This window comes from Erpetoichthys calabaricus, chromosome 5, assembly GCF_900747795.2.
Source record: "Erpetoichthys calabaricus chromosome 5, fErpCal1.3, whole genome shotgun sequence".
Classification (NCBI taxonomy): domain Eukaryota; kingdom Metazoa; phylum Chordata; class Cladistia; order Polypteriformes; family Polypteridae; genus Erpetoichthys; species Erpetoichthys calabaricus.
Genome location: NC_041398.2, coordinates 238,359,040 through 238,379,409, shown reverse-complemented (window position 1 = coordinate 238,379,409; position 20,370 = coordinate 238,359,040). Strand labels below are relative to the sequence as shown.

At 39.5% G+C, this 20,370-nt stretch overlaps 1 protein-coding gene across 2 annotated transcripts in view; it reads left to right on the top strand.

Moving 5' to 3' along the window:
- Window positions 1-6,553, top strand: part of mnd1 (meiotic nuclear divisions 1 homolog (S. cerevisiae)) — a 69,464-nt gene extending 62,911 nt beyond the window's left edge. For both annotated transcript variants that reach the window (XM_051928192.1, XM_028803043.2), the window contains 2 exons: window positions 122-166; window positions 6,113-6,553. In XM_051928192.1, coding sequence (XP_051784152.1) covers window positions 122-166; window positions 6,113-6,289 — 222 coding nt within the window. In that variant the 3' untranslated portion in view covers window positions 6,290-6,553. The remainder of the gene's footprint in view (window positions 1-121; window positions 167-6,112) is intronic.
- Window positions 6,554-20,370: the final 13,817 nt, after the last annotated feature.

Genomic DNA, 20,370 nt, shown 5'->3' with positions numbered 1-20,370 from the left:
TAAACATTTAATTCTATACAGTATATTCACTTAGTACTTTTACCTGCAGTAGCTTGTGTTGTTTTTTTTTTTTTTTAATTTTTGCATGTTATATTAATCATTTTTAATTTGGTTTTAACAGGGCAGTCTAACAAAACAGCAAAGGAAGCAGCTAACAGATGGACAGGTAAGCATTGCTCTCAGTAATATCTTCAAATAAAGATATTCAGTTTCCTGTGTAAGTATTGGAACAGTGTAGTTACCAGCATTTCAAGTATCAGATGGAAATATGAAAATAAGAGTGAAGTACATAATGCCCTCTTTTTTTCCTTTAGCTATTACAATAACAGAAAATGTACAGACCAAATGCCTTACATTCTCAAAGCTGGTGGACCATGGAACACAAACTGTTCCGTTTCCTGCCGTAAGGAAGCATGAAAAGAGGAGCAGGCCTCGGAAACCCCACATATGTCTTGGTCTGCTGGATAGGCCTCACCCCAGATAGCATGGCTACATAATCAAATGGCAAACTTTCCGACTGCACATGGCCAAAAATGGAGCTAACACTTTTGAACTGAAAAAGTCTCAAATTGTCACAAACTGGAGAAGAGAGAAAGTATAAACTTCTGATTCAGGTCAAACCAAATAGCATTCTTTAATATTGAAATATTCATAAAAGAATTCAAAAGACGATTACAAAGATAGGAATAAGTAAAATATAAGTTCTGCCTAAAACAGCAGACCGTGAAGCAAGCAAATCCAGTCCATAAACAATAAAAAGTACCTTAGAATGAAAGCAGTATATCCAAATACAAACGAATAACAAAACTAAAAAGCTTTGGTACAATCTGAAACTACTCCTTTTATACATCTGGGACACTCGCCCAGCTGTGTTTTCCAGCAGTTCCACCTTCTTGGGCTTCAAATGCAGAAGTCAAGGTAGACAATAAGGTAAGACTCACACAGAAAATGAACATAATACCATCCATCCATCCATCCATTTTCCAACCCGCTGAATCTGAACACAGGGTCACGGGGGTCTGCTGGAGCCAATTCCAGCCAACACAGGGCACAAGGCAGGAACCAATCCCGGGCAGGGTGCCAACCCACCGCAGGACACACACAAACACACCCACACACCAAGCACACACTAGGGCCAATTTAGAATCGCCAATCCACCTAACCAGCATGTCTTTGGACTGTGGGAAACTGGAGTGCCCGGAGGAAACCCACGCAGACACGGGGAGAACATGCAAACTCCACGCAGGGAGGACCCGGGAAGCGAACCCAGGTCCCCAGGTCTCCCAACTGCGAGGCAGCAACGCTACCCACTGCACCACACTGCTGCCCTGAACATAATACACATTTGAAAAATAATTAACAAACACTGTATTAAATAAATAAATAAAATACATACAAAACAAAAGCATAATAACATAATATGAAAAATATTTAAACAGCTACAAAAAAGATTAAATAATCAAAGAAGAAACTTGGCTCAGGGTAGTCACCCTGGCTATACCATAACAACAACTACTACTATTGTTATAATAAGTGAAATGCAAGGTTGATTGGATATAAGCTAAACTTTGACTCAATTAGTCTAAGGTATTTAGATTTTTTAGGGCTGTCCATGAACCTCCTTGCTTCTATTTGGCAGTATGTCTTATTTGCTTGCTGATTAGGTGGCTATGTTCTTTAGTTGTATTATCAGTAAAGAACAGTAAACCATTTCTATCCAATGTGTGACACTATTGCCACCATGGTTTTTGTACCTTTTTTGGTCATTTTGGCCTTATTTAAGTAGAGGTTTATCTTTGTCATATCTGTCATTAACACTTTGATCCACAAGTTTACTGCCTCATTTGTGAAATAGTTTGACAATTCTACTCTAGCACGAGTATTTTTAATGTTGATGACAGGCTTCCACCTAGAAATATGCATTCTTTCCATTTTTATTTATTTATTTATTTGTTTATTGATTTTAATTAGAAACAGATAACATTCTGTACAGTCAGTCAGTCAGTCACTATCCATCCCGCTATATCCTAACACAGGGTCATGGGGATCTGCTGGAGCCAATCACAGCCAACGCAGGGCGCAAGGCAGGAACAGATCCCGGGCACGGCGCCAACCCACCGCAGACATTCCATACATCCATCCATTATCCAACCCGCTATATCCTAACTACAGGGTCATGGGGGTCTGCTGGAGCCAATCCCAGCCAACACAGGGCGCAAGGCAGGAAACAAACCTCGGGCAGGGCACCAGCCCACCACAGGGCACACACACACAAACACACCAGGGACAATTTAGGATCACCAATACACCTAACCTGCATGTCTTTGGACTGTGGGAGGAAACCGGAGTACCCGGAGGTGGAAGCGAACCCGGATCTCCTAACTGCGAGGCAGCAATGCTACCCACTGTGCCACCATGTCGTGCCATCCACATTCCATACAGTCAAGTCAAATTTAACAAATCAAAGCAAAATTCAACTCCCCACCCAAGAGAATGAGGGAGAGGCCACCAACCAAAACTACTCTATAAAAGGAGCAAGAAAAGAAGAGTATCCTTTTCCCCAAAATGGAAGCTTATTCTAAAATGTTATTGATTAGATCCTGCTGTATTTTAAAAAAAAGTTTTGAACAGATTCTTTAAGTGAATTTGATTTTTTCCAATTTCAAGTAGTATAGAACATCGGTTACCCGCTGACTTAAGAGTGGTGTGGTGAGATTCTTCCAGTCGAGCAAGATATATCTATGTGCTAGTAGTGTAGTACTGCGGTGGGTTGGCACCCTGCCCAGGATTGTTTCCTGCCTTGTGCCCTGTGTTGGCTGGGATTGGCTCCAGCAGACCCCCGTGACCCTGTGTTCGGATTCAGCGGGTTGGAAAATGGATGGATGGATGGATAGTAGTGTAGTAAAGGAAATTAGTTTGTTTGTCCTTCTCCACTTTAAGGTTATCTGGGAGTACACCAAACACAGTTATTAATGGATTAGGAGTGATTACTCTTTCCATTTTTAATGTCTTTCGTGATCACTGGATCATTTCATCTCTACCCCTACATATTAGTAGTTTCAGTCATCTACTGCCAGTCTTTTCTTGTCCTGTCTGGTCATTTATGATCACTAAGCATGTGAGTGTTTTATTTATCAAGATGTACCAAGTTATTCATTTTGCTATACCCAGTGTAAATGTATAATTTATAAAGTATACAATGTAAATACATTTTGTTGTGCACATGCTGGTAAATAGAGACTCCCTTGAAGTGCAAACAGCTTCTAGGAAAAGCATGTAACAGTTACTTAAATGTTGGCCCAGATGTCCTAACTGTGGGAACTGAAGTGAGGCAGAGGCTGAGTATGGCTGGCAGAAGACCAAGAAAATCCTTCATTTGGGATATATGGAACTTAATATACAACATATTATAGAGGTCAAGTATCATGCTAGCAACCAAAGATTCAGGCTGGTTCTGCCCCTGCTGGTTTACCTAAGGCAAATGATCCCAGGAATATCAGAACTGGTAAATTCTGCTTTGTAAAAGTATCCTATTTTGCCCAGCGTTAAGAGTGGAGCTGGGGCAAGGGCTCATGTGACAGGGAGAAAGTGTAGACAGTGTGTACTGAGGAAAAAAGTTAGAAAAAATAGCAGACAAGTGGACGACTATTTTAGTGTTTAAGCACAGGGATTTCAGATAGTATGCAAATGAAAAGCCACCTCACTTGCTAGTCTTGGACCAAACCCTGTGTAACCATGGTCTGTGGGGCAAACTATGTTTTGCTTTGTCGTCAGTTTTTTTTTGATGCTTTCATCATCCCTCCTTTGTGTATGTATTAGGGGGGGCACAGAAGGTATGGTTCTGGTTAAACTGATCTTTCAGCATTTAAATAGTTTGCTTTTTTTATGAGGAGTGTTATAATGAGTTCTTTTCTTTTTTCTGCCTTCTCAATGGTTGATCGGTAGATGGTTTAGATCGATTCTGGGGTTTTGAACCTGGAAGAATATGAATTTCACATTGGTTTTGTAAAATTTGCAGTAGTTAAAAGTTGAAGTTTTGTAGCATCTTATCACAATGCCATTTTGCTTATTGGGTGTTACCTTTTTATTGAGTTAGCATTGGTCATTCCCATGGCAATTCATCCATACAGCACCTGGGGTGTGCAATGCGTGATGTCATCCAGAGTGCCAGCATCAAGGTCATTTTAAACATTTCCAGAGCATCTGATATCGAAATTCTCTATTTTGGTTTCACAAATTCACAGAGTTCTCTGACTAACTTACTTGTTTAATAAATTAAATATTTTTTCTGGCTTTAGACTTGGATTTTTGAGTTAGCATTCTTATCTTTAATGATTGGTTGGCTGTGTTTTTGGTATTGATCTCTGCTTCTTTTTGACCATGTCTTATCTCCCAATCCCATTCTCAAAATTTCAGTGTCTTGCCTTTTGTCAGTACGGAGAGTTCTTTAGCTTACATGTTGGTTCAGGCTTACTGAATATTAAACAATTAAGAGTCACCTGGATTTAAAGGCAGAGATATGGGAAACACTCATCCAATGAAAAAACAACTGGCAGCCAATTGTCCCAACACTTAGTTGTGGGGTTAAAGTCCAAATGTTTCCTCAAATAGTGAACTTTTTTTTACTTTTGCCTTTTAGTTATTTGAAATTGAAGTTGCTTGTATTTACAGCAGCAATAGGGACTTTGACTTCACATTATATTTTTACCCTTGCATTATAAATTTGACTAGCATTCATTTAGTACTTTAATGACCAATAAATTATAGCATTTTGACAGGCCACACCTAGTAAGTAACTATGTAATTAGCATATGTAATAAATGTTAATCCATTGTTGTACTTTTACTCCTGGAATTCACCTTAAATGACACCTTAATAAATTGGGTACATATGTGGGAATTATACAAGTGTAAAAAATAATTCCTCTCTTTTTATTACTATGAAGTCTCCAGGCTTTTAATAGAGTTGCAAGAAAATGTTTTATGAACTCTTTGAAATTACCTGGATTTCTGCATTGATCGTAAAAAAGTGGTCTGGTAATAGATAAACACAATCTGTTTAAACTAATATGACACAAACAATTGGATTGCTCTTTTTCATTATTAAATGTTCTGTAGCAATAATAACCTTCTCCAAACATTTCCTGTAGTTGGCAATCAGATGTGCATGTCAGGTAGGAAAAATTTTTATATTAATGTGTGTGGCCCACTATAAGACTGTAGTTTTTGCTGTGAAGGGTGCAAGGACTCCGCTATCTATGTGTCTGTTATAGTTAAGTCACTGTTTAATCCTTGACTGGGGTGTATTTAGGTGTATTTTCTGTTTTGTTGTGGTTTATTAAAATATTGTTTTTTTATAAATTCATCTAAATTTTGGTAGCTTTCCTTTTAGTTTCGCCCTGCGGTGGGCTGGCGCCCTGCCCGGGGTTTGTTTCCTGCCTTGCGCCCTGTGTTGGCTGGGATTGGCTCCAGCAGACCCCCGTGACCCTGTAGTTAGGATATAGTGGGTTGGATGATGGATGGATGGATGGATGCTTTTAGTTTATTTATGTTCTGTGTCTGTAAATGTTTCATCATCCCTTATTTTTTATGTTTGGAACCCCAGGAGGCGCGGGGGCCACCCTGTCAGCACTTCTGCTTGGTTCATCCTTTGCCAGTATATTGAGGTCAGAGAGAGGGTTCCATCAGTTACTTCTTAGCTACACCCACACTACTACATTTTTGTTTAAAAACACAGACGTCTGTGTTTTAGTGGCTTGAACTGCAATGCTCATAAAGTGTTAGACACAGGTATATGGGATTTTTGTTTCCTTCTGTTGTCTTATAATTGTGAATCTTCAAATATCACACCTCTGAGCCCAAGAGTGGACATGTGCCACAATTTTAATAAATTTGGCCAAAACCTAATTAAAAGCCAACACCAGTGCAACTGACACTTTTGTCCTTGCATAAATGCTCCTTTCTGAATTGCAATTTTTGACATTTTGAAGGATCTCATAGCTGAATTTTAGAATCAGTAACAAAAACTGAAGTGTTTTAAACTGAAGCATGGTGATGGACATTTTGCTAACAGACAAAAATAACAATGTTCTTCGGTTTCTTTTTATTTATAGATAACGTCTTTGCCATTAAGTCATGGGCCAAGAGAAAATTTGCATTTGAAGAAAGCAAGATCGATAAAACCTTTGGTATACCAGAAGATTTTGACTACATTGACTGACACTTTAAAGCATTTTTCCTTTCTACTAAAAACTAAGATACTCCTACTATTAAATTTCTGTTTTTGTTAATACAACATCACAACCTAATGCCAGGTTAAAGCATACAGTAAGCCAATAACATAAGGTAAAATTATTTTAATGTATATATATTTTTTATTTTTCATATAATGTATTATTTACAATCCTTGTATTGTACAGTTACAATGTTACAAACTGCTTTCAAATGTATCAGATGAGGATTAAATGCGCATACAGTATACCTTGTAAACTTTATTGTAAATGCTAACAATGAGCATAATTTTATTTTGTAAATAAAATACATGAAAAACAAAACTCTTGATCCCTCCACAGTTTTATAAATGATTAGTTAACCTTCTTTTCTAGGTAAACACAGGCTAATGACTCCAGTAGTGAAGAGAATGTTCTGGTGTTTAAGACAATTTGTTTATACAAAGTGAAATGTCCAGTGTTTGTGCAAGTTATTAACTTTGTCAGGCTAGTGTCTCATCTCATTTAGGATACGTTCCCTGCTACAGGGACATGGCTGCTACCTCAGAAAAGAAAAATAGATGACATTCCCTGAAGCGTGACGCTTAGGTGGGTATTTTTGTTGTGTACTGCAGACACCTTGCTTACCAGTTTAGACTCCTTTTCTAAGTTTGCCAGTTTTCCTAATTCTTTGATGAAGCACCAGAATTTATGTCCTCGTGTTCAAAGGGACTGCAGTATTTATGATATTATTTAGAATGACCATGTGGAAGCATTTGATAAAATATCCCAAAAGTAAAGTACAGTCTGAATGGCTGGAGTTCAGGTTACAGTATAAAAAATTGGCTTAAACTAAAAGAAATCTTATAGTAGAAGGAACTTTTTTTAAAATTAAGAGATTACAAAACTATAGTCCCTCTGGGATGTTTATTGGAGCTTCTGAAATTTATGTGCATGTTGTAATAAGGAATGTCACAAAGTAATTTGTTCAAAGTGAAAATCAAGGTGAATTCACCAATAATTCTCTACTGATCGAGGCAGTATTCTAGTTTGGGTATGCAGCATACTGTAAATACTTTTGTAGTTTTATATACTGTAGCACACATATTAGCTGTAATTAAACAATAGGAGGTTGGTGGCAAGAAAGTACATTACAAGGCTTGAGATTGATGGTGGACTTATCATTGACTGCAAATGGAGATTAAGCATTTGCTTTTTGGCAAACTCTAGCTGAGATGTCTTCTGAGTTTTTTCTCTTTGCCATTCTCCAATGAAGCTGCAGCTGTTAACTCATTGGGAAACAGTTCTTCTCTGCACCATCACTTTAGATAGATAGATAGATAGATAGATAGATAGATAGATAGATAGATAGATAGATAGATAGATAGATAGATAGATAGATAACTTTATTAATCCCAAGGGGAAATTCACATACTCCAGCAGCAGCATACTGATAAAAAACAATATTAAATTAAAGAGTGATAACAATGCAGGTATAACAGTCAATAACTTTGAATAATGTTAACATTTACCCCCCCGGGTGAAATTGAAGAGTCATAGTGTGGGGGAGGAACGATCTCCTCAGTCTGTCAGTGGAGCAGGACGGTGATAGCAGTCTGTCGCTGAAGCTGCTTCTCTGTCTGGAGATGATCCTGTTCAGTGGATGCAGTGGATTCTCCATAATTGAGCCTGCTCAGTGCCTGTCGCTCTGCCACGGATGTCAAACTGTCCAGTTCCATGCCTACAATAGATCCTGCCTTCCTCACCAGTTTGTCCAGGCGTGAGGCATCCTTCTTCTTTATGCTGCCTCCCCAGGACACCACCGCGTAGAAGAGGGCGCTCGCCACAACCCTCTGATAGAACATCTGCAGCATCTTATTACAGATGTTGAAGGATGCCAGTCTTCTAAGGAAGTACAGCCAGCTCTGTCCTCTCTTGCACAGAGCATCAGTATTGGCAGTCCAGTCTAATATATCATCCAGCTGCACTCCCAGGTATTTATAGGTCTGCACCCTGTGCACACAGTCACCCCTGATGATCATGGGGTCCATGAGGGGTCTGGGCCTCCTAAAATTCACCAACAGCTCCTTGGTTTTGCTGGTGTTCAGGTGTAGGTGATTTGAGTCGCACCATTTAACAAAGTCCTTGATGAGGTTCCTATACTCCTCCTCCTGCCCACTCCTGATGCAGCCCATGATAGCAGTGTCGTCAGCGAACTTTTGCAAGTGGCAGGACTCCGAGTTGTATTGGAAGTCTGATGTCTATAGGCTGAACAGGGCCAGAGAAAGTACAGTCCCCTGCGGCGCTCCTGTGTTGCTGACCACAATGTCAGACCTGCAATTCCGAGACACATACTGAGGTCTGTCTGTAAGATAGTCCACGATCCATGCCACCAGGTATGAATCTACTCCCATCTCTGTCAGCTTGTCCCTAAGGACCAGAGGTTGAATGGTGTTGAAGGCGCTAGAAAAGTCCAGAAACATGTGACTTGAGGCTGTAATTGCTGCCAAAGGTGCATCGACAAAGTATTGAGCAAAGGCTGTGAATACTTATGTACATGTGCTTTCTCAATTTTTTTATTTTTAATAAATTTGCAAAAATCTCAAGTAAACTTTTTTCACGTTGTCATTATGGGGTGTTGTGTGTAGAATTCTGAGGAAAAAAATGAATTTAATCCATTTTGGAATAAGGCTGTAACATCACAAAATGTGGAAAAAGTGATGCGTTGTGAATACTTTCCGGATGCACTGTAGATTTAGTTTAGGACCCCATATTGGATAGGGAAACAATATCTAATGCCACATTCCTTTGTTTAAAAGTATATAGTTGCATTTTTAACCAAAACATACTGTTTATGTTAACAAGGTAAAATCAGTATTCTAGGGGGGAAAACATATTTGGAGTTACAAAAACAAAAAAAGTTGTAAAGTCTAGGTGTGTCTGTACATGAATTTGTTTCTGTGCAGTGCCTTGATTTGGCAAACAGGTTCAAATATCAGCCTGCAGGGAATTAAAAAAGGCAAGGTAGGGGAGGGGAAGACGTAGGCGCCAGCAATGTGGACAGTCTAGTTTACAGGCAGAGCCTGAAGTTTCAGAAGTTGATTTACTGTTGTGTTCTTTGGCACCTTGAGGTGGAGGAGGTATTTGGACAGAATGACAGTTGCCCCCCAGTCAGTTGTTAATGACATACAGATTGGACTTCATAATGGTACGATACTCAGTCAGGTTTAGGAGACATTGTGATGCTTATCAGGGATGAGACTGAACATGATCGGTAAATTTGAGCAGCCTGTGATCAGGTTAAAGTGGTATACGACTTCCAAGTGTTGCAGTATAAAGAACAAACTTCTCCATTACATTTTAGCTATTTTATTAATTACAAATATGCTTTATTCTATTTCTGACTTTTAAATTTTGGAAAGTAACGTTAACTGTACTGTAGTTTTCTTTGACATCTGTTGAGTTGTTTTAACTCTCACCCAGATTACCAAGTCTCGTCTTCCTAGAAATCAGTAGTACAATCAGATGGCACCACACCACAGGAAATAATAATCCTTAAACTGTCACACACAGTCTGGCAGGGTCGTTTTTTTCACAGAGCATTTTTCAAACTGTCATTGAGAAAGGATGGAATGACCACAAAATAGATGAATAAAGTTCTCAGAAAACAAAAAATATTTAATTTAGAACTTAGAACAATTTTCTGAATTTCTTCTCTGTGGATCCTTTCAGCCTGTGTCAGGTTGGATGGAGGCTGATGGTGCACTGCTATTTTCAGGTCTATCTAGAGGTGTTCAATTGGGTTCAAGTCCTTGCTGTCATGGGGCAATTCAAGGATCTTCACCAAATTATCCCTAAGCCACTCTTGCGTTGTCTTTTCCCTATGTCCCGGTGATCCTTTAGCCCATTCTGAGGTCCAGAGCACTGTGGAGCAGGTTTTCATTAAGGATATCTCAGTACTTTGCTCTGTTTAGCATTCCCTTGAACTTGTCTGGTCTCCCAGTCTCTGTGGCTGAAAAACAGCCTCACAGCATGATGCTCGCACCACTGTGCTTCATCATTGCAACTGAATTGCACAGGGTTTCCACCAGACATGACATTAATTTTGATTTCATCAGACCAGAGAATCTTGTTTCATGCAATCTCAGAGTCTTTTAGGTGCCTTTTTTACAAACTCACAGGTGGCCTTTCATGTGTCTTTTACTGAGGAGAAGCTTCCATAAAGCTCAGATAGATCAATGGAGTGTTGTTGTGATGGTTGTCCTTCTGGATGTTTCTCCCATTTCCACTCAGATTCTCTGAAGCCTAACCTACTTTTCTTACCAAGGTCCTCTTACCTTCACTGTTTTTTTTTTTTTTTTTTTTAGAAACTGATAGGATTGACTGAAGCCTCCTTGATACTGAATTGGTCAAGGAAGTTAACGTATGAATTATTATTAGTTATCTAAAAAAAGCAATAAACAATGCACTAGCTATCTTTCAATAAATCTGACATTTAATTCTATCAGTTGTCCGTGCCCACATCATGCTACTCCACACATTTCTACTCAATTGTGAATTTCCCCTTGGGATTAATAAACTCCTATCTATCTATCTATCTATCTATCTATCTATCTATCTATCTATCTATCTATCTATCTATCTATCTATCTAATAGTGCATTTCACTCTGTCTGTCTGTCTAGTGCCTTTCATCTATCTATCTCTTATACTGTATATTTATTTTCATATCTATCTTATAGTGCCTTTCATATCTGTTTGTCTGTCTCAGTATATAGTGCCTTTCATCTATCTATCTCGTATACTGTATATTTATTTTCATATCTATCTTATAGTGCCTTTCATATCTGTCTGTCTGTCTATCAATTTTTCCTTTCTGAGACTTTCATCAAACTTTTTATGTGCTAGACTACATTGTTGCAGTTTTGCTTAAATTACCCTTTTCAATGCAGTGTTTGGAAAGACTTATGATGAATTCACAAAGTAGACCAAATTAGCTGTAGGCTTCCTTATTTGTATCTGTTTGTTCATTGACAGAGGTCTGTTAATAGGGCTGTTAAGCATTAAAGATGTAATTGAGGGTTGTAAATCTTAAAAAAACAAGGGAACTAAACTTAAGCCATAAAAGTGTGTTCCATTAGCCACAATAATTGTCTTCTAATTAATAAAACTTACTGAAACAAAAATGTGTAGTCTCTGTAGCCCTCGAGGAATGGAGAAAATAAACACACATGCACTGAGATAAGGTAAAGTCACCAGGCAACCCAGTCTGTTTGTCTTTAGGATGTGGGAGGAAAGCCATGAAGAGACGGGAAGAACGGGAGGACTTCTCCGAGAAGGAAGGGGGTTCAGGCTGGGATTTGTGGCAGTGTAAAATGGCTATCCATTAAATCACCATGGAGCTAGAGTCTGTAGAAAAACATTCTCTCTGTGTAGGCCCTGAGTGGGTGAGGCTTGGAACGTTTTTGAATCCTGTATGCTGTGCATCGTTTTTGTTTAGTCATGTGATACAGAACGGCTTTCGAGCTTCAAAACAGAACTGCTATTGTGTCCGTGCATTGTTCTGATGATTTGGAATAGACTAGAGAGAAGAATCAGCCCTGTTGACATTGAATCGTATTGATGGATCGGTGCATAGAAAGTATAAAGGGAGCCGCATCACCTGTACTTTATTTCTTTATGCTCAAAAAAATACAATACAAGCTGTGAACTGACTAGAATCTTTATTGGAGTAAGCTTTTTTTTTTTTTGAGGTGTCGGTTGAAATCCGCTCTAAATGAATGACTCAGATTCCCATATCATGGCTGCTAACCACCAAGCTGGGTTGCTGCACGGCACCCTTCGTCTTCACAGCTCTGCCTTGTTGTGTTCCCTTTATGTTTGCCTTGTGGAAAATGAGTCCCGAGGTCTGTTGGAGCACGTTTATTTTCAGCCAAGTGCGATGAAACACTCGCTAAATGAAAATCAAATGAGTCACCTTTCTCATATGTCATGTGTAAGAGGAATTCTGAAAGATGTTTGTCCAACACTTGGGCGGCGAGCTGAGATTTATGTGCACAGTAATGACTTTATACCTTTGCTTTCATAATTGGAGGAGGAGTTTTTGGCAGCAGCATCAAGGAGTTGCTTGTAGTTAATCTTAGGACATGAGCAATGGATTTGCTCCATTCTAGGGAGCAACACGGTGGCTTGGTGGTTAACAAAACTTCCTTACCGCTCCCAGGTCAGGGTCTGTGTAGAGCCTGCCTGTTTTTTTCTATGTGCTTCTTCACATTCAACAACAAGTACTTTTAACAGCTCCTTCAGAAAGTATTGAGAAGCCTTCATTTTTTAACACAAATTTTTATGTTTATAGTCTTGTGCTAAAGTCATTGAAAGTAATTTTTTTTCTCTCATCAAACAAAATTGATAACTCAAAAACAGAGTATTAGGTGTTATTGCAAATCTTTTAAAAAATAAAAGTGAAATATCACCTTGACACAAGTATGTAGACCAGTGTTTCCCAACCTTGGTCCTGTGACTGCAGGTTTTTGTTCCAACCAGATTCCTAATCGGTGACGACTGAGAGCACTGATCTCATTTAATTAGCTGCTATTATTTTTCTTTAATTCTACATTCAGAAAAGCACAGCAGCATGATTTTTACATTTATAAGACATTTAGAAATAGTTCTGTTTTTGCTAGAGATTTACTGTAAATGCTTAACTCTCTTTTGTTGATTTCATTATATCTTGCCCTTCCTCTGTGCAGTTTTTCCCCTTCGTTGTATCTTATTAATGACAATTAAAAATGAGCAGAGTAGACAACACGGAATAATCAAAGGCTGCAACTATTTTAGCATCAGACCCACTAATTAGTAAATAATGGATTAATTAAACAATTAGAATGCCTGAGAAAAGCAGAATGAAAACCAAGATGAAAATGTTGTTAAAAAGAAAAAAAATACATTATTCCTATATAACTGCTTGGTGCATTTTAATATATATATATATATATATATATATATATATATATATATATATATATATATATATATATGGTTGAAATAGTTTTACTGTCAAATAATGCAAAGAGTACGGGACACATGTTTCGCCCTAATTCTGGGCTCATCAGGCGTACACACTCACTGCATCCCCTCTCGGGAATCGAACCTCGAACGTCAACGCCAGAGGCGAAGCCCCTAACGCTGCGCTACGGCGTGTGGTTCGTTCATTTGACAGCATGTAGATCGGGGCAATTACATTCATGGCATTCGTAGTCTGAATCACAATCTGATTGTATGGGTGGTTACCTTCCAGGTTCGATTCCCGAGAGGGGATGCAGTGAGTGTGTACGCCTGATGAGCCCAGAATTAGGGCGAAACACGTGTCGCGTACTCTTTGTATTATTTGACAGTAAAACTATTTCAACCATTCTATGATCTGCTTCTCACAACTGAAAGAGGGCACCGTGGCGGATATTAGCCGACTTGCTGACCAACCACAAGCGTTACCTGGAAGGTAACCACCCATACAATCAGATTGTGATTCAGACTACGAATGCCGTGATATATATATATATATATATATATATATATATATATATATATATATATATATATATATATATATATATATATATATATATTCACGGCATTCGAAGTCTGTGTCACAATCTGATTGTATGGGTGGTTACCTACCAGGTGACGTCCGAGGTTCGATTCCCGAGAGGGAGTGCAGTGGAGTTTGTATGCCTGATGAGCCCAGAATGAGGGCGAAACACGTGTTGCGTACTCTTTGCATTTATTTGACAGTAAACTATTTCAACCATATATATATATATATATATATATATATATATATATATATATATATATATATATATATATATATATATATATATATATATATACACACACAGTCGACCCTTGATACACGACTGGCCTGACATTTACCAAAACACCAATAATTTTTCTAATGTACTAACCAAAAAGTTATAAAAAGTGCCTAGCCTACCAGAAACAACAATTTCATACTGTACTCACCATTTAATTTGACATCTTTGGCCTGCAGAAAGGAAGAAGGAGGAGAATGAAATGGAAGGTGGTTATTGTTTGGAAGGAGTTTCCTTATATAAATCTTTTCTTTGTAAAATTGTCGAGATGGTGGATTTCGACATGCTGTACATATTAGCGAGATCGGTCACACGAACGCCACTCTCATATTTCCACACAATTTCCTTCTTCGTTTCGATTGTGATCACTTTCTTTACCTTCGCTTCCTTCCTTAGCAATTATCGAAATTATATAAATCACTGCACTGACTGAAATTACGTCCACAAACACACGTATCTGGGCTCCGACTGACACTTACAAACGCTCTCGGCTGTTTGTTTACAATTGCACAAGTGGATACACATGACCGCATTCGGGTCCTAACGCAAGACGTTGGTCATAAATCAAAATAAACATTTTGGTCGTAAAGCAAGTTGTTCACATGTCAGGCTGGTCGTATATCAAGGGTCGACTGTATACAATATAGATAGCTAGATAGATATTTTAGCCCTCTAAACTCTACGGACCATTCCTTCAACCTCGTGGTTTAGTTTGTGTTCTGATACACATTGTCAGCTCATTGTCATATGTCAAACGTTTGGATAGCTGCTATGGATCTGCACATGTTGTAGTGCTTGATGATTTGTTGTACCGTAAAGTTTGCGTAAGATGGTTTTCTAACAGATTTCTGATGTGCACAAGCCAACATCCTTCAGTGAACTTCGGCAGGTTTCACTTCCACTCCTCAAAGAAATCTCATTACAGTGTGTTGTTCACTAATGATGCAATCCTGCAGTGAAGCCTCCATGTTCACTTGACCTTGGCTTCAATTAAACTAATAGCAGCACGCTGTGCTATACGTGTTTGAACTACCCATAAGCCATCACGATTGTGTTTTATTGTGTCAGCTTCTACCCGTTGCAGTTATTGCGTAATTTTCAAATCATCTTTACTTTTTGATTCACCCTCGTATACAGTATCTTAAATGTTGTAAGTTCCCTCAGATCAAAGTGTCATCCAGATAAATAAATAAATAATAATTAAGTTATACTGCCCAGAAGCAGTTGTCATCAAATACTCTAGTCGTGTTGCACGTAGGTGGAATCTGCTGTACTGTTTTCCATCAGTGTAGACTTTCACACATTAACTTGGAGAGAAGCAGACGCCCATTTAAAATCCAAGTCCCATGACGCTATGACACCAAAGATGTTGAAAGCTGAAAAGGCACTGCATCAATCTTAAGGCCGTGCATAAGCTTTACTTACTCATCAGATGCAGTAAATAGTGCCAGCCACAGACATAAGGGCTGTGATGGCGTGTAAAAAAAAATCTGGTCCTTTATCTCTTTTGATTTCCTGAATCCTTTTTCTGCTTTTATGCTATGTCAGCGGGATGCTTGCGTTTAGAATTTGAACACAGGCGGACATGACAGAAGCTCTTCATTTGTGATTCTGCCATTGTGTAGGATAACCAAAGAAGAGAGTTTACTTGTCGTAGACACTTCCTGGGAGAAAAAATACAGAAGGGTGAAAATGGCTAAATGGTTCATCTGCTTAGTTTGAACTCGGGGCATTGGGTGCAGGGCAAGGACCCACTTTGGACAAGGCACCGGCTAAAGTTGATTAGCGAATTCAAGAAGTAATGATGGGTGACAGAGGAACTGAATGGCCTAACCACACCATTTGTAATAATGCATGAAACTGACCTGGTGTGAGCAGACCTTCAAGTAGTTGCATTCTTCTGCCACTTGTGGGCTTCTTTGTTGTAGCAGAATTGTGCTTCACCCGTGCGATGCACACCACAACAGGACCATGGGAATGAGGCCTGCCTGTGGTAATGGTGACTTGTACAGCTGATTAAGTTGTATCCTTCTAACATGGATGCAGAAGTCCAGTACAAGCCAGGCCATTAGCAATTGACAAACCTGTGTAGGCTTCAGTGACGAAAGGCTGGCAGTGTGGGCAGCTGACTAAAGCCATCGTTGCCCGAGTGAATGCGTGAATGTGCTTGGTAGCTGGGCATGAGCCATATGTAAATATTCATCTGGGGTGATTAATTTTCTTCTGATTAGTCTAAAAAAATCATCCAAAAAGTAGGCAGTGGGCAGAAAGAGAGCAGGCGCAAATGGAGAGCAAGTTCCATTGTGAGCACAATCTAAATTGGAGGCGTTTATCAAGGTACGCTGCCAGCTAGCAGTTAGTCAACATTGATGATAATTACTAAATACTCTGAAGGCCTGCTGCAAGATAACAGCCCAAGCTAGAAATTTAAATTATTACTATTGCTGTCTTATTTAACTCCTTAGGTACAGCCTATGAGCAAGCAGAAATGATTACATGGGTCTTAAATATGTTTCTTGTTGCTTATTTCTTTGTGTGTCTATTTAATTATTTCTTTACTTGTGTATTTCAGTGACACTGCAGGAAAAATGAAATATGCCTTGAAATGAAAATTGTTATTTTCACCCATCAAAGCTTATGGGTTGGAGACGTTGGCACTGACCAAAAAAAAGTAGACAGAGCTGGAGGTGGCAGAGTTAAAGATGCTAAGATTTGCATTGGGTGTGATGACGATGGGCAGGATTAGAAATAAGAGGGTCAGCTCAGGTTGGACGGTTTGGAGACAGGTCTGAGAGGTGAAATCGCGCTGGTATGGACATCTGCAGAGGAGAGATGCTGGATATATTGGGAAAAGGATGGAGCTGCCAGGGAAGAGGAAAAGAGGAAGACCTAAGAGAAGATTTATGGATGTGGTGAGAGAGGACATGCAGGAGGACAGGACAAGGACAGGAGGGTATAAAAAAGATGTTCTGCTGTGGCAACCCCTAACGGGAGCAGCTGAAAGAAGAAGAAAGCTGAGAGAGTGGGCTGGAGCAGGTACTGCTTTTTGATTGCTGAATCGTCTGCAAAAGTTGCGACTGAAGCCTATGTCATATTACGTGACTTGAACTCATGGGGCTCGTCAGACTTGCCAACTGCCATCGGCAGACCGTGTCAGTTTACAAAACTGAAAATTACTGGTCATGTCCAATGTGTAGCCCCTGCATGACGACTTTCCAGCACAGTCATGCTTGGTCATTTTTGTCACAGCCAATAATGTGCTGCCTGACTGAGCTGGTGTTGTACGAAGGGTGACTAAGTATGGCGAGTTCAGTCAGATGAAACCCACCCAGCATTAAAATAGCATCTGAAATACGGTTTGTCAACAGGTTCTATGTAGTACCCAAAATGCTGTAGTCCCTAAACTCGTTGTGAATTGCCATGAGATTTCATAGTTCATCCAGCTTATTCAAATATTTGTAAATATTCCTCATTATTTATATGTGGGCTGCCACCATTTTATTGTATTGTTGCTTTAGTATTATGTTTTATTTTTCTGTGTTTTCTGTGTATTATTTAGTTTCTGTTTGTCTTTATATCTTCTGCAATGTTTCGTGTGTCTTATAGGTGGTTCCCAAAGAGGTGGGGCCACCTGTCTATCCTCATCAAGGGGTTGCCCTTACTCCTATATAGACTGAGAATATAAGCAGTCCCTTGCGGTTCATTGAATCCACAGGCATTGATGAGTTTCTTGTGTGAGTATATTGTGCTTTCTATTCTTTCTTTGCTGGATTTTTGACCTTATGCTCAGTTTTTGACTTCATCTTCTGGATTTGTGTTTCTGGGACTTGTTTGTTTTCTTGGATTGCCACATTTTATTTTATGTTCCACTGAGCTGATTGTATTTTTGTTGAAAGTAAATCTTTTATTTATGAAGACCCCGTTGTTTCCCTTTTCGGACTATCCAGGGTTTGATTGTTTCCCCTTTCTAGTGGGCATTTTGTGTTATTATTGGAACACTTTGTGCTTAGTCTTAGATTCTCTCATGCTGCATAGCATATCGGGCAACAAGTGTTCTCCAGCATTTTTGGTCATTGGTAAAGGTCTCGGGTTCATCACCTGTGATGTTAAGCCCTAATTTGATCCCCTTTGATGAAGATGACCTTTATGAACTGCAAAAATTAACCAGCAGACCAATTAAGTCAAACAAGAGTATATGTTATGAATTCCCAGACAGAACTATAAACCTATTCCCCTTTAGAAAATCCTACACAAAAAAATGAACAAGTAAACGGATACTAATTAATATGACCATACACCTGAACCACCTCTTTATAATGCACTACGCAGAAAAACTTCAAAACAGAAAAGGAAATGAGACAAATAAAAGAAATATGACTACTTACAGACAGCACAAGGATATTCACAGCACATACGTATATACAGTATACAAGTATATCTCTCTATTATAGAAAAAAAACTGGAGACGAGACGTTACCTTCTCAGAAAGACACTTTCACGTCCCGCGAGACTAGATTTTGTGCCAAGAGATTTAACCACGCCCGGGGATAACAAAGTAGAACATCGTAAAGAATTCAAAAACGTTGGTGCGATACACATGCAGAGCAGGTTAGAGATAATGGAAGTAAGAAAATTCGAAAGTCTCAAAAAAAAAATGATAGTAAAGATTGTATTTGCACAAACAAATGGAAAATATTACTCGGTGAAAAAATGGAACAGTGAAAAGAGATCGAATAGTGTTTGAGGATGTCTGGGGGAGAAGAGAGACAAGGCAGTGAGACAAAAGGACAGCTGCTGTACAGGCTTTTAAATATTTGAAGCACCGCACGAGATGAAGATCACACGGCACAGCAGCAGCTGATTGAGCAAAGAGGGGATAAAAAAAACCCCAAAAACATATTTGTTTCCCATTGTATCACCATTTAAGGGGTTTCGGAGGAGCGACCGCGTCTCCTTGGGGTGCGTTCAGCCCCCCTCCTCACAACGGCACATAGCACAGGTGGGTAGGTTGAGTGAAGCAAACAGAGGGCGAAACCCTCTACTAAAAATATAAATCAAACATACACCCCGTACGCATTCCCCAGTCCCTTTTAGATTGTACTTTTTTGGCTTTGGATCCAACCAGGTTGGGCATTTCACTGTTAAATCCAGTGCAAGTGGTAAATATACCACTGTCCCGTTTGCCCTCTACAGTATAAAAGGAGTGTTCTCACCAGCTTGGAGATAAGTCTTCACTTGGATGCCAAAATCCGCCTCACCCAGGTGTAATGGCGTTAACGTCCCTCAATGGAAGATGCAAGCGTCACAAATAAAAGGCGGCGCCGTGCACACCGATGTCCTCCCCTGGTCAGCCATCCCTGGTTTTTGCGTGCGCCCGAACCAATCGAGATGCGGAGCATTTTGTGCCTTATGGATCGCTCCCTTTCTAATCCTCTTTCCCAGCTCCCTTTCCTCTCCTTTTTTTAAAATGCACTCCTCCTTGTCTTTTTGAAGTCGGTCCATCCTCTTACGACACACACCAGTGTGTTTATGCAAGGACCCACAGGCATGGTTTGGCCCCCTGTTCCCCTTAAAGACATATCCTTAAAATACTCAATCCCTAGGATATCTCTCTATTATAATAAGAAAATCCTGGGATGAGACGTGACTTTTTCAGAATGATACTTTCATGTCCCATGAGACGAGATTGTGCCAAGAGACTTAACCACACCCGGGGCCAGAAATAAAAGACTACGAGTAGATGACAAAGTAGAACATCGTAAAGATTTCAAAAACGTTGGCGTGATACACATGCAGAAGAGGTTAGAGATAATGAAAGTATGAAAATTCGACAGTCTCAAAAAAAGGATAGTAAAGATCACATTAGCGCTAACAAGCGGAAATTATTACTCAGTGAAATAACGGAACAGTGAAAAGAGATCGAATATATTGTTTGGATTTAAACTTTAAGTTGGAGACTTGTAGATCGTGTAATTTGTGTTGCCATCAGGGAAAAGTAGTGTTGCCTCCCAATGAAGAGGCGTATCTGCGAGAATTAAAAGATTTGCTGTTTGGTGAAAGTGAAATCCACAGACGCAAGCGGCAAAGACACGAAGTGACTGGTGTGTAGCGCAGGCAGGGAGGTTGGCGAGTGAAGTGAGCAGGGGGCAAAGCCCCCTAGTATATTCTATAGGGAACAAGGGACGGAAACGGACAAAGCATGTAAAATATGTAGCAACCATTACACAACGTACTTCTCCAAGTGTCCTGCGGACGTCCTTTTGGTCGTTTGGCACTGGGAGTTACCCATTTG